At 66.1% G+C, this 13,824-nt stretch overlaps 2 protein-coding genes across 2 annotated transcripts in view; both read left to right on the top strand.

The window, feature by feature from the left end:
- CHKB (choline kinase beta) overlaps window positions 1-4,040 on the top strand; it is an 8,762-nt gene extending 4,722 nt beyond the window's left edge. Inside the window, exons 6-8 of the mRNA XM_039704580.1 lie at window positions 1,674-2,208; window positions 3,162-3,243; window positions 3,587-4,040. Coding sequence (XP_039560514.1) covers window positions 1,674-2,208; window positions 3,162-3,243; window positions 3,587-3,643 — 674 coding nt within the window. The 3' untranslated portion in view covers window positions 3,644-4,040. The remainder of the gene's footprint in view (window positions 1-1,673; window positions 2,209-3,161; window positions 3,244-3,586) is intronic.
- A 1,408-nt stretch (window positions 4,041-5,448) lies between these two features.
- Window positions 5,449-13,824, top strand: part of CPT1B (carnitine palmitoyltransferase 1B) — a 14,519-nt gene continuing 6,143 nt past the window's right edge. Inside the window, exons 1-9 of the mRNA XM_039704579.1 lie at window positions 5,449-5,595; window positions 7,035-7,197; window positions 7,269-7,408; window positions 8,167-8,338; window positions 9,717-9,818; window positions 10,009-10,146; window positions 11,204-11,281; window positions 11,369-11,508; window positions 13,050-13,235. Of these exons, the coding sequence (XP_039560513.1) occupies window positions 7,057-7,197; window positions 7,269-7,408; window positions 8,167-8,338; window positions 9,717-9,818; window positions 10,009-10,146; window positions 11,204-11,281; window positions 11,369-11,508; window positions 13,050-13,235 (1,097 nt within the window). The 5' untranslated portion in view covers window positions 5,449-5,595; window positions 7,035-7,056. The remainder of the gene's footprint in view (window positions 5,596-7,034; window positions 7,198-7,268; window positions 7,409-8,166; window positions 8,339-9,716; window positions 9,819-10,008; window positions 10,147-11,203; window positions 11,282-11,368; window positions 11,509-13,049; window positions 13,236-13,824) is intronic.

The following is a 13,824-nucleotide window of genomic DNA, read 5'->3' as shown; positions in this document are numbered from 1 at the left end:
GGGTCCCGGGGGGTTTGGGGTCCCGGGGTCTGGGGGTCCCGGGGGGTTTGGGGTCCCGGGGTTTGGGGGTCCTGGGGGGTTTGGGGTCCCCGGGGTCCCTCGCACTCCATGACCCCACTGGGATTTGGGGTTTCAGCTCTGTGCTCCGTGATCTCTGTGGGATTTGGGGCTTTAATCCTGGGATTTGGGGTTCCCTCTGCAGGCTTCCAGTGGGATTTGGGGTTTAAATCCCCTCTCCTTGATCCCAGTGGGATTTGGGGTTTAAATCCCCTCTCCATGATCCCAGTGGGATTTGGGGTTTCAGCTCTATGCTCCGTGATCTCTGTGGGATTTGGGGTGTCCCTCTGCAGGCTCCCAGTGGGATTTGAGGTTCCTATCCCCTCTGCAGGCTCCCAGTGGGATTTGGGGTTTAAATCCCCTCACAAAGCTCCCAGGGGGTTTTGGGTTTTTAATCCTGGGATTTGGGATTCCCTCTCCATGCTCCCGGTGGGATTTGGGGCTTTAATCCTTGGATTTGGGGTTCCCTCTGCAGGCTGCCAGTGGGATTTGGGGTTTAAATCCCCACTGTGACCCCCCCACTGTGTTTGGGGTGGCAGTGGGGTCAGTGCTGATCCCTTGCTGTGTTTGGGGCCAGTGCTGATCCCCCAATGGGTTTGGGGTGGTTTTGGGGTCGGTGCTGTGTGACCCCACTGGGTTTGGGGTCGGTGCTGATCCCTGGCTGGGTTTGGGGTGGTTTTGGGGTTGGTGCTGTGTGACCCTGCTGGGTTTGGGGTGGTTTTGGGGTCGGTGCTGATCCCGGGTGGGTTTGGGGTGGTTTTGGGGTCAGTGCTGTGTGACCCCGGTGGCTTTGGGGTGGTTTTGGGGTCAGTGCTGATCCCGGGTGGTTTGGGGTGGGTTTTGGGGTCAGTGCTGTGTGAGCCCGGTGGCTTTGGGGTGGTTTTGGGGTCAGTGCTGTGTGCCCCCCCTTGGGGTCAGTGGCTTTGGGGTGGTTTTGGGGTCAGTGGCTTTGGGGTGGTTTTGGGGTCAGTGCTGTGTGCCCCCCTGCAGGTGCTTTGACCTGGGCAATCAGTTCTGCGAGGGGGTTTGGGGAGGTTTTGGGGGCAGTGCTGATCCCGGGTGGTTTGGGGTGGGTTTTGGGGTCACAGTGGGGTCAGTGCTGTGTGCCCCCCCCGCAGGGGCTTTGACCTGGGCAATCACTTCTGCGAGTGGGTTTACAGCTACAGCCACGAGCGCTGGCCCTGCTTCCAGGCACACCCCGAGCACTACCCCAGCCGCCAGCAGCAGGTCGGGGGTCCCGGGGGTCCCTGGGGGGTCCCTGGGGGGGTCCCTGGGGGGTCCTGGGGGGGTCCCTGGGGGAGTCCTGGGGGGGTCCCTCGGGGGTTCTGGGGGTCCCTGGGGTGTCCGTGGGGGGGTCCCTGGGGGGTTCTGGGGGTCCAGGAGGGGTCCCGGGCTGTCCCTTGGGGCTGGGCAGGGGTCCCTTGGGGCTGAGGGTGTCCCTTGGGAGCAGGGGGTCCCTTTGGGGATCCCTTGGGGGGGTCCCAGCCCCTCCCCACCCCCCCAGCTCCATTCCATCCGGCACTACCTGTGCAAGGGCTCGGGGGTCCCTTGGGGCCAGGGAGCTTCTTTGGGGTCGGGGAGGTTCCTTGGGGTTGGTGAGGTTTTTTGGGGTTGAGGGAATCCTCAAGGGTGTCCCTTTGGGGTCCCAGCCCCTGTCCCAGCCCCTCCCCATCCCCAGCTCCATTCCATCCGGCACTACCTGTGCAAGGGCTCGGGGGTCCCTTGGGGCCAGGGAGCTTCTCTGGGGTCGAGTGGGCCCCTGGGGTCGGGGGTCGGTCCCTTTGGGTGCCCGGAGGTGTCCCTTGGGGCTGGGGGTGTCCCTGGGGTGTCCCTTTGGGGTCCTGTGCCCGTCCCCAGCTCCATTCCATCCGGCACTACCTGCCCGAGTGCTCGGGGTCCCTTGGGGCCGGGGAGGTTCTTTGGGGTCGGGGAGGGTTTTGAGGTCGAGGGATCCCCGGGGGTGTCCCTTGGGGCTGGGGGTGTCCCTGGGCTGTCCCTTTGGGGTCCCTGGGCTGTCCCTTTGGGGTCCTGTGCCCGTCCCCAGCTCCATTCCATCCGGCATTACCCGTTAAGCACTTGGAGAGTCCCCGGGCGGGCCCCGCAGGAGGAGCAGGCGCGCCTGGAGGAGCAGATGCTGCGGGAGATCGAGCGGTACCGGCTGCGGGGGCACCTCGGGGGTCCCCTGTGGGACTGGGGGGTTGTTTGGGGTCTCTGTGCCTCTTTTGGGGTCCTCTGTGCCCTCCTTTGAGGGTTCCTGTTCCACTTTTGGGGGTTCCTGTTCCACTTTTGGGGGTGTCTGTGCCTCTTTTGGGGTCCTCTGTGCCCTCGCTTGGGGGTTTCTGTTCCACTTTTGGGGTCCCTGTGCCACTATTGGGGTCCTTTGTGCCCTCGTTTGGGGGTTTCTGTGCCAATTTTGGGGGTTTCTGTGCCATTTTTGGGGTCCTCTGTGATTTGGGGGGTCTTTGTACCTCTGTTTGGGGTTTCCGTGCCACATTTGGGGTCCTCTCTGCCAAGATTTGGGGGTTCTATGCCCTCATTTGGGGTCACTGTGCCACTGTTTGGGCTCTCTGTGCCTCTTTTGGGGTCCCCTGTGCCCTCCTTTGGGGGTTCCTGTTCCACTTTCGGGGGTTCCTGTTCCACTTTCGGGGGTGTCTGTGCCATTTTTGGGGTCCTCTGTGATTTTGGGGGGTCTTTGTACCTGTATTTGGGGTTTCTGTGCCACTTTTGGCATCCTCTCTGCCAAGATTTGGGGGTTCTATGCCCTCATCTGGGGTCCCTGTGCCACTTTGGGGGGGTCACCGTGCCTCAGTTGGGGTCCTCTGTGCCACTTTTGGGGTTCTCTGTGTGATTTTTGCGGGTCTTTTACCTCCATGGGGGGTCTCCATGCCACTTTTGGGTTCCTCAGTGAGATTTTTGGGGGGCTTTGTACCTTTATTTGGGTTCTCTGTGCCACTTTTAGGGTCCCTGTGCCCCCCTTTGGGGTCCCTGTGCCCCCCTTTGGGCTCCCTGTCCCCTCCTGGCTCCCCTGCCCCTCGCCCCCCTGCCGTGGGTGTTTTTGGGGTGCCCGGGGCGGGGTTTGAGGTCTCACCCCCCTTTCCCCCCAGCTTCACCCTGGCCTCTCACTTCTTCTGGGGGCTCTGGTCCGTGGTGCAGGCCAAGATCTCCACCATCCACTTCGGCTACCTGGTGAGCCGGGGGGCTGGGGGGGCCCCTCTTGGGGGGCTGGGGGTGTTCTGGGGAGGCTAGGGGTGTCCTGGGGGTTTCTCCTTTCCCCCCCATTTTCCCCTTTTCCTCCTTTTCTCCCCCTTCTTCCCCCCTTTTCCCCCTTTATTATTTCTCCCTTTTAACCCCTTTTTCCCCCTTCCCCACCTTTTTTGCCCCTTTTCCCCTTTTCTTTCCCACCTTTTCTCCCATTTCCCCCCTTTTCCCTCCTTCCCTGCCCTTTCCTCCCTCTTTCTCCCTTCTCCCTTCTCCCTTTTTCCCTGATATTTTCCCCGTTTTTTCCCCTTTTCCCCGTTTTTTCCCCCAGGATTACGCCCAGAGCCGTTTCCAGGCCTATTTCCAGCACAAGGCTCGCTGCTCCTGAGGGGACCCCCCAAATCCTGCCCCCCCGGCCCTCGGGGGGCGTTGGGACGGTTGGGGGGGTTTGTAACGGTTTGGGGGGGCCCCACAACGGTTTGGGGGGGGCTGAGCCCCGGGACCCCCCCGCGGCCCGGGACTCGGCAGCAGAGGTGGGATCTGGGACCCCCCGAGCAGGGTGGGATTTGGGGAGGGGGCGCCGGGACCCCCAGACCCGCACTCCTGGCCAGTAACGGGGTTTGGGGCGGTTTTGGGGGGCTCTGGGGTGTCGCAAGGGGGGGGGACCCCTGTTTGTACCTCAGCGCCCCCCGCCCGCAGCTCTGGGGCCGGGGGGGCCCCCGGGGTCCCCCCGTTCGGACGGCGGAATGTAAAACTCAGACCAATAAAGCCGCGCTGGGGCCGGCGCTCGAGTCCTGCTTCCCTAATCCCGCCCTAAATCCCATCCCAGATCCCGGCCCCTCAAATTCCCTCTTCCCAAATCCCACCCTAAATCCCACCCCTATCAAATTCCCCCCGCCCCAAATCCCACCTCAAAATCCCGCCTTCCCCAAATCCCACCCCCAGATTCCCGCCTCTTCCTCCCCAAATCCCCCTCCCCAGATCCCCCCCCGGGACCCCCCAATCGCCGCCGCGCAGGGGGAGAGGGGCTGGAGGGGACAAGGGACACGCGGGGTGACATGGGGGGTGCGGGGGGCTTTGGGGTGGGGTCCCGAGTGCTGGAGACCCCTGCCCGTGTCCCTTCAGGGTGGGGACAGGGGACAGGCAGGGGACAGCCGGGACAGAGGGCAGGGACAGGGAGGGGACAGCACGGGCAGGGGACAGGGAGGGGACAGGCAGGATACCGGGTAGGGACAGGCAGGGGACAGCCGGGACAGAGGGCAGGGGACAGCCGGGACACCGGGCAGGGACAGGGCAGGGCACAGGCAGGTGCCACTCAGGGTGACGGGCAGGTGACAACCGGGACAGGGGCCAGAGGTCGGGCAGGTGACAAGCAGGTGCCAGGCAGGTGACAGCGCATGGAGCAGGTGACAGGCAGGGCACAGGGACAGAGACAGCGCCGCTGCCCCGGGCACGGACACCCGGAGCCCGTGGCAGAGCCACTGTCCCTGTCCCCGGGATGGGAGTCCCTGTCCCTGATGCGGGTCACTGTCCCGGGTATCTGTCCCTGTCCCGGGTGTGTCTCCCTGTCCTGGTCCGTGCGTCCCTGTCCGGGATGTGTCTCTGTCCCTGATATGGGTCCCTGTCCCCGTGCATGTCCCCATCCCTGTCCTGGTCCCTGTGTCGCTGTCCCGTGCGTGTGTCACTGTCCCGGGATGCAGGTCCCTGTCCCAGGTGCGGCTCCTTGTCCCGGGATGTGTCCCTGTCACGGGACGTGGATCCCCCCGGGATGTCGGTGTCCCCGCTGTCCCCGGGGTGACGCTCCGTGGCCCCGGCTGTTGCTGACGCCCCATCCCGGCGGTGGCCGTTCTGTCCCGGGATGTCCAGCCCTGTCCCGGGACGGGCACCCCCGGGGATGTCGGGGTCCTTGTCCCGAATGTCCCTGTCCCCGCCTGGGCACTCCTGTCGCACTCCCGGGCTGTCGCTTTCCCTGGGGACACCGGTCCGTGTCGCGGGCTCCGGTCCCCCCGGGTGTCACCGTCCCCGTGCCGGTGTGTCGGGGTCCCCCCGGGAGTGGCGGTCCCTGTCCCGGTATGTCGGGGTCCCCCCGGCAGTGGCGGTCCCCGTGCCGGTGTGTCGGGGTCCCCCCGGCAGTGGCGGTCCCCGTGCCGGTGTGTCGGGGTCCCCCCGGGTGTCACCGTCCCCGTGCCGGTGTGTCGGGGTCCCCCCGGCAGTGGCGGTCCCCCCGGGGGCGGAGCGGCGCCGCCCGGCCCCCGCCGCTGCCCGGTGTCCGGTGTCCGGTTACCGCGGCCGCAGGAGCCGCCGTCCCGCGGAGCCGCGGCCCCCGCGCTGCCCACGCAGGTACCGGGCCCGGGGAGGGGGCGCGCACGGGACCCCCGCAGGGAAGCCCCCGGTACCGGCGACCCCCGGTACCGGCAGCCCCCGGCCCCTCGGGGGGCGTCGCGCCGGTGCCGGCTCCCACGCGTGTCCGTGCGGGGCGACCCCCGCGTGGCCGGGGTCCCCTCGCGGGGTCCCTCCGGGGGTCCCGGCCCCACGCGGGGCCGCCCCGGGGCTGCGCATCCCGGCCCCGGAGCCGCGGTGACCTTGGGCGGGGCGGGGGGACACGGCGGGAGGGTCCCCGGTGCCACCGAGCAGGGACACGCGGGGGCGCGGGGGCACGGCCTGCGGGACAGGGCGGGCACGGCCGGGCAGTGCCACGGTGCCCTGAGGGTGACACAGGGCAGTGGCAGTGCCACAGTGCCCTGCGGGTGACACAGGGCAGTGGCACAGGGCAGTGGCAGTGCCACGGTGCCCTGAGGGTGACACAGGGCGGTGGCACAGGGCAGTGGCAGTGCCACGGTGCCCTGCAGGTGACACAGGCGGTGGCACAGGGCAGTGGCAGTGCCACGGTGCCCTGCAGGGTCACACACGGTGGTGGCACAGGGCAGTGGCAGTGCCACGGTGCCCTGCAGGGCTGGGGATGTGTTTAATGCCCAGGTGTGCCAGGCCGTGCCGTGCCGTGGGGTGGCATCGGTGCCATCTGTGCCATACCAGGCCAGGTGCCACAGCCGGGTGCCATGGGGTGCAGTACGGTGACACCACGGGCTGCAGAGGGCACAGCAACCCCGCTGTTGGGGACAAGAGTGTCACCCCCGACACCCGGGCTTGGCGCTGGCCGTGCCCAGCCCGGGGGGTCCCGGAGCTGGGGGGGCTTTGTGGCACCCCCGGAGCGGGGTGGGGTCTCCGGGGACACCGGTGGTGACACAGGGGTTGGTGACACGGGGCAGGGGACAGCGCGTGCCGGGGGCGGGGGCCGGGCTGTCCTCCCCGCTGTCCCCTCGGGGGCCGCGCGGCGGCGGTGACAGCGCTGACCCTTCCCTCAGTGGGCACCGCGCCACCGCCACGTGACGCCGCCGCGACACCGCCGTGACGCTCCTGGGGGGCTCCCGCGGGCCACCTCCCTGCCACCGCCCCGGGGGACACCGGGCAGGGCACCCCCTGTCCTCCCTGCCACCATCCCCGGGGACACCGGGCAGGGCACCCCCCGTGCCCCGCTCCCTGCCACCGCCCCGGGGGACACCGGGCAGGGCACCCCCTGTGCCCCGGTCCCTGCGCCGCCACCACCCCGGGGCCGTGCCGGGGGTGGCCGTGCCCGGGCTCCCGCGGGCCACCTCCCTGCCACCGCCCCGGGGGACACCGGGCAGGGCACCCCCGGTCCCCCGGTCCCTGCGCCGCCACCCCCCCGGTGCCGTGCCGGGGGTGGCCGTGCCGGTGCCCACGGCCGCGCTGTGTCCCCGCAGGTGTCACCGGCGGGTCCCCACCATGGCGGAAGCTCACCAGGCCGTGGCCTTCCAGTTCACGGTCACCCCCGAGGGCTTGGGCTTCCAGCTGAGCCGCGAGGCCGTGCGCCAGCTCTACCTGGCCGCCGTCCACTCGTGGAAAAAGCGCTTGGTCCGCGCCAAGGTGGGCTCGGCCGCCCGTGCCCCCGGCCCTGGCAGCCCGCCGTGCCCGCCGTGACCCCGCTGTGCCCACAGAACAGCTTCCTGACCGGCGTGTACCCTGCGTCGCCCTCCAGCTGGATGGTGGTGGTGATGGCCACGGCCGGCTCCTGCTACTGCCAGGTGGATCCGTCCCTGGGGCTCATCGCCCGCATCCAGCACTGGCTGCCCCGCAGGTGAGCGCGGCCCCGGGCCGGGCACGGCCCGCGCGGTCACCCCGCAGCGTCCCGGGGACACCCCAAAGGGGGGACACCCCAAAGGGGGCACACCCCAAAGAGGGGACACCCCAAAGCGGGGACACCCCAAAGGCCAGCGCGGCCGTGGGGACAGTGACAGCCCGGGGCTGCAGCCTGCACAGCCCCGCCCCATTTGGGGTGTCCCTAAGTGGGGTCACACCCCGGACACAGCCCTGTCCCACAGAGGGACCCCAACCCCGGGAGGTGCAGGAGGGCTGTCACGTCTCCATTTGGGGTGTCCCTAAGTGGGGTCCCAGCCCGGACACAGCCCTGTCCCACAGAGTGACCCCACCCCCGGGAGGTGCAGGAGGGCTGTCACGTCTCCATTTGGGGTGTCCAGAAGTGGGGTCCCATCCCCAACACCACTTTATCCCACAGAGGGACCCCAGCCCCAGAAGGTGCAGGAGGCCTGTGACATCTCCATTTGGGGTGTCCCTCAAGAGGTCCCACCCATGACACAGCCCTGTCCCACAGAGGGACCCCAACCCCGGGAGGTGCAGGAGCCCTGTCACATCTCCATCTGGGGTGTCCCTCCAGGGACCCCACTTCGGGGCATCCCCGTGTGTCCCACCCCACGGCACAGCCCCACCTGGGGACATTCCCTGGCAGTGCCACCGGGGGCACAGCCCTGTTTGGGGACAGCTCGGGGCTCCCACCCGCGCTGTCCCCCCCTGAGGCGTGTCCCCGCGCGTCCCCAGCGAGGCGCTGACGCCCCAGGCGCAGACCGTGGTCAGCACCGTGCTGTTCTCCACCGGGGCCTGGCTGGCGGCCGTGCTGCTCTTCCGGAGGCTGCTGCGCCTGATGCTCTCCTACCACGGCTGGATGTTCGAGCCCCACGGGCGCATGAGCCGCACAACCCGCCTCTGGATCGTGAGCGCCGCCCGCACCGGGAGAGCGGGGACATGCCGTGGTCAGCACCGTGCTGTTCTCCACCGGGGCCTGGCTGGCGGCCGTGCTGCTCTTCCGGAGGCTGCTCCGCCTGATGCTCTCCTACCACGGCTGGATGTTCGAGCCCCACGGGCGCATGAGCCGCACAACCCGCCTCTGGATCGTGAGCGCCGCCCGCGCCGGGAGAGCGGGGAGATGTGGGAACTGTGGGAGATGTGGGAGCTGTGGGAGTCTTTGGAGCTTTAGGAGCTGTGGGAGCTTTGGGAGATGTGGGAGCTCTGGGAGATTTGGGAGCTTTGGGAGATGAAGACATGGGAGATGTGGGAGCTTTGGGAGATGTTGGGAGCTCCAGGAGGTGTGGGAGCTCTGGAACTGTGGTGGATGTTCGAGCCCCACGGGCGCATGAGCCGCACAACCCGCCTCTGGATCGTGAGCGCCGCCCGCGCCGGGAGAGCGGGGAGATGTGGGAACTGTGGGAGATGTGGGAGCTGTGGGAGTCTTTGGAGCTTTAGGAGCTGTGGGAGCTTTGGGAGATGTGGGAGCTCTGGGAGATTTGGGAGCTTTGGGAGATGAAGACATGGGAGATGTGGGAGCCTTTGGAGCTGTGGGAGTTTTGGGAGCTGTGGGAGCTCTGGGAGATGTTGGAGATGTTGGGAGCTGTGGGAGCTTCAGGAGTTGAGGGAGCCTTTGGAGCTTTGGGGTCCATGGGAGTTTTGGGAGCCGTGGGAGCTCTGGGAGATGTTGGGCACTTTGGGAGCTGTGGGAGCCTTTGGAGCTGTGGGAGCTTTGAGAGATGTTGGGAGCTTTGAGAGGTGAGGGAGCTCTGGGAGATGTTGGGAGAGGTGGGAGCCTTTGGAGATGCTGGGAGCTCTGGGAGCTGTGGGAACCATGGGAGCCGTGGAGGCTGCACAAGCTGTGGGTGCTGTGAGAGCCACTTGAGTTATGGGAGCTGTGGAAACTCGGGGAGTCCTGGGAGATGAAGGAGTTTTGGGAGCTGTGGGAGATATGGGAACTGTTGGAGCTGTGGCTGCCATGGGAGCCTTTGGAGATGTGGGAACCATGGGAGCTGTGGGAACTCGGGAAGCTGCTGGAGCCATGGATGCTCTGGGAGCTCTGGGAGGCATGGAAGCTGTGGAAGTTCTGGTAGCTGTGGGTGCTTTGGGAGCCATGGGTTCTTGGAGATTTTTGGGAGCTGTGGGTGCCTGGAGTTCTTTGGGAGCTGTGGGAACTGTGGGAGCTGTGGGTGCCTGGGGTTCTTTGGGAGCCGTGGGAACTATGGGTGCCCGGAGTTTCGTGGGCACTGTGGAAGCCGTGGATCCTCACCCCATCCCTCCTCCTCCTCCTGCTGCTGCTCCCGCAGGCGCTGATGAAGATCATGTCCATCCGCAAGCCCCTCCTGTACAGCTTCCAGAGCTCGCTGCCCAAGCTGCCGGTGCCCCCCGTGAAAGCCACCATCGCCCGGGTACGCCCCCCCCGGCAGTGACGGTGACGGTGACAGTGGCGGTGGCAGTGGCGGTGGCAGTGGCGGTGGCAGTGGCGGTGGCAGTGGCGGTGACAGTGGCGGTGGCAGTGGCGGTGGCAGTGGCGGTGGCGGTGACAGTGGCGGTGGCAGTGGCGGTGGCGGGCGGTGACGCCGTGTCCCCTCCCCGCAGTACCTGGAGTCGGTGCGGCCGCTCCTGGACGATGACAAATACCAGGAGATGGCGGCGCTGGCCAAGGAGTTCCAGGAGAAGACGGCGCCGCGGCTGCAGCGCTACCTGCTCCTCAAGTCCTGGTGGACCACCAACTACGTGAGTGCGGGGACACCGGGGACCCCGCAGCCTCTGGGGAGGTGACCTCCGGGCTGGTGTCCCCTCCCGGCAGCCTGAGGAGGGGTTTGGGATCTCCTGGGTGGAGCAGAAGGGACAGAGGATCCTGTACCCCGTCACTGTCCCCTGTTTCTGTCCCTGGTTCCTGTCCCCATCCCAATCGCTGTTCCTTTCACCTGTCCCCATCCCTGTCCCTTGCCCCGTCTCCTGTCCTTGTCCCTGCATCCTAACCCTTGTCCCTGTCCCCCATTCCTGTCCCTATTCCTATCCCTGTCCCCATTCCCGTTCCTGTCCCCTATCCCTCGTCCCCTGTCCTCATCCCTGTCCCCTCACCCTTATCCCTGTCCCTATCCCTGTCCCCTATCCCATGTCCCCTGTCCCTTGTCCCTGTCCCCTCTCCCTGTCCCCCTCGCTGTGGCTTTTCCCGGTTCTCTCTCTCCATCCCTGTCCCCGTCCCCTGTCCCCCATCCCTGTCCCCTCACCCCTGTCACCTGTCCCTGTCCCCTGTCCCTATCCCTGTCTCTGTCCCCATTCCTGTCCCCCATCCTTGTCCCCATCCCTGTCCCTGTTCCCTGTCCCCTGTCCTCATCCCCGTCTCCTGTCCCCTGTCCCCTGTCCTCATCCCCGTCTCCTGTCCCTGTCCCCTGTCTCTGTCCCCTGTCCCCGTCCTCTGTCCCTATCCCCTATCCCCTGTCCCCGTTCCCTGTCCCCTGTCCCCTGTCCCCTCACCCCTATCCCTGTCCCCTGTCCTCATCCCTGTCCCCTATCCCATGTCCCTGTCCCCTGTCCCTTTCCCCTCTCCTCATCCCTCTCCTCATCCCTGTCCCCTATCCCATGTCCCCTGTCCCTTTCCCCTGTCCCCATCCCCTGTCCCCACCCATTCCTGTCCCCCATCCTTGTCCCCATCCCTGTCCCCGTTCCCTGTCCCTGTCCCCTGTCCTCATCCCCGTCTCCTGTCCCTGTCCCCTGTCTCTGTCCCCTGTCCCTGTCCCCGTCCCCATCCCCTGTCCCCATTCCCGTCCCCGTCCCCGTCCCGCAGGTCAGTGACTGGTGGGAGGAGTACATTTACCTGCGCGGCCGCAGCCCCCTCATGGTCAACAGCAACTACTACGCCATGGTAAGGGACGCTGGGGGGCTGGGGGACCCCAAACCCCCCCGGGGACCCCCCGCGACCCGCGCCGTGTCCCGTGTCGCTTGTCGCCAGGATTTCCTGTACGTGATCCCCAGCCCCATCCAGGCTGCGCGGGCGGCCAACGTGGTGCACTCGCTCATCCTGTACCGGCGGCGGCTGGACCGGGGCGAGATCCCCCCGGTGAGGGGCTCGGGGGGGGCTTGGGGGGTCCCGTGGATAATGGGGGGAATAACGGGGGGAATAATGGGGATACCGGGATACTGGGGATGCTACTGGGGATGCTGGGGACACTGAGAATAATGGGGATAATAATGGGGATAATAATGGGGATAATAATGGGGATACTGGGGATGCTGGGAACACCGGGAATAATGGGAATAATAATGGGGATACTGGGCACCTGGGAGCTCCGGGAATAATGGGGGTAATAATGGGGATACCGGGATATTGGGGATGCTGGGAACACCAGGAATGATGGGGATACTGGAGATAATAATGGGGATACCGGGATACTGGAGATGCTGGGTACCTGGGAACATCGGGAATAATGGGGATAATAATGGGGATACTGGAAATGCTGGGCACTGGGAACACCGGGAATAATGGGGATAATGGGAATACTGGGGACACTGGGCACCTGGGAACATCGGGAATAATGGGGATAATAATGGGGATAATAATGGGGATAATAATGGGGATACTGGGGATGCTGGAACACCGGGAATAATGGGGATGCTGGGTACCTGGGAGGTCTGGGAATAATGGGAATAATAATGGGGATACTGGGCACCTGGGAACTCTGGAAATAATGGGGATAATAATGGCGATAATAATGGGGATACTGGGAACACTGGGAACTCCGGGGATAATGGGGAAACTGGGGATGCTGGGCACCTGGGAACACCCGGAATAATGGGGAAAATTGGAATAATGGGAATAATAATGGATATGCTGGACACCTGGGAGCTCCAGGAACTCCAGGAACACTGGGAATACTGAGGAAATTGGGGATACTGGGGACATTGGGCACCTGAGAACTCCGGGAACACTGGGAATAATGGGAACAATCAGCATCTTGGAGCTCTGGGAACACCGGAATAATGGAAATAATAATGGGAATACTGGGAATGCTGTGGGGAGGGGAGCTCCAGGAACTCCAGGAACACTGGGAATAACGGGAATAATGGGGATGTTGGGCATACTGGGATGCTGGGCACCTGGGAGCTCTGGGAACACCGGGAACACTGGGAACAGTGGGGATACTGGGGACACCGGGCACCGGGAAACACCGGGAACTCCGGGAATGATGGGGAGCTGGAAATACTGGGAGCTCTGGAAGCACCGGGAATAACTGGGATAGTGGGAATAACGGGAATAACGGGGAAACTGGGGGCATTGGAGACACCGGGCACCCGGGAACTCCGGGAATAATGGGGATACTGGGGATGTTGGGCACACTGGGAGCTCCGGGAGCGATGGGCACACCGGCGATTCTGGAAACACCGGCAGCCTTGGGAGCCCCGGGCCACCAGGGCGTGCTGTCCCCGGCCCTGTCCCATCCCTGTCCCATCCCTGTCCCCATCCCTGTCCCCATCCCTGTCCCCATCCCTGTCCCATCCCTGTCCCCTCACTGCGGCACAGGGACACGGGGCGGGGGGCTCGGAGGGGCGCTCGATGGCCGCGGTGGGGTCGGGGGAATAACGGGCTGACCCGTGCTGACCCGTGCTGACCCGGGCCGCCCCGGGCCGCGCAGGGTGCCGTGGGCCGAGGCGCGGGCGCGGTTCTTCAGCCGCGGCCCCAACAAGGCGGCGCTGGACGCCATCGAGCGCGCCGCCTTCTTCATGACCCTGGACGAGGAGGAGCACGGCCACGAGCCCGCGCGGCCCGGCTGCATGGACGCGTACGCCAAGTCCCTGCTGCACGGCCGCTGCTACGACCGGTGGGCACCCCGAACACCCCAAAACCTGCCCCGGGACCCCAAAACCTGCCCCGGGACCCCCAAACCTGCCCCGGGACCCCCAAACCCCACCCAGCCCAGTCCCTGCTGCACGGCCGCTGCTACGACCGGTGTGTGACCCCAAAACCTGCCCCCGGGACCCCAAACCCTGCCCCGGGACCCCAACACCTGCCCCGGGACCCCAAAACCTGCCCCGGGACCCCCAAACCTACACCCAGCCCAGCCCAGCCCAGTCCCTGCTGCACGGCCGCTGCTCTGACCGGTGGCACCCCAAACACCCCCGGGACCCCCCTCCAGTCCCTTTGAAACCCCCCCATCATCCCCAGACCCCCTCACCCAAGTCCCTACTGCAGTGCTGGGTCCGAGGGGCACCCCAAAACCCTGCTGGGACCCCAAACCTCCCCCCAGCACCCCCATGCTTCAATCCCAGACCCCAGACCCATTCCCAGACACCCCGGCACCATCAGACCCCCACGCAGACCCCTCCCCGCTGCTCCCACCACCTGCGGCACCCCAAAACCCTCCCGGACCCCCCCAAACCCCCCGAATCCTCCCCCAATCCCCCCAAATC

The sequence above is a fragment of the Passer montanus genome, unplaced genomic scaffold, assembly GCF_014805655.1.
Source record: "Passer montanus isolate IOZ18808 unplaced genomic scaffold, ASM1480565v1 scaffold177, whole genome shotgun sequence".
NCBI classification, from domain to species: Eukaryota; Metazoa; Chordata; class Aves; order Passeriformes; family Passeridae; genus Passer; species Passer montanus.
The sequence above is the reverse complement of the archived record's forward strand: the minus strand, read 5'-3'. Positions and strand labels throughout refer to the sequence as shown.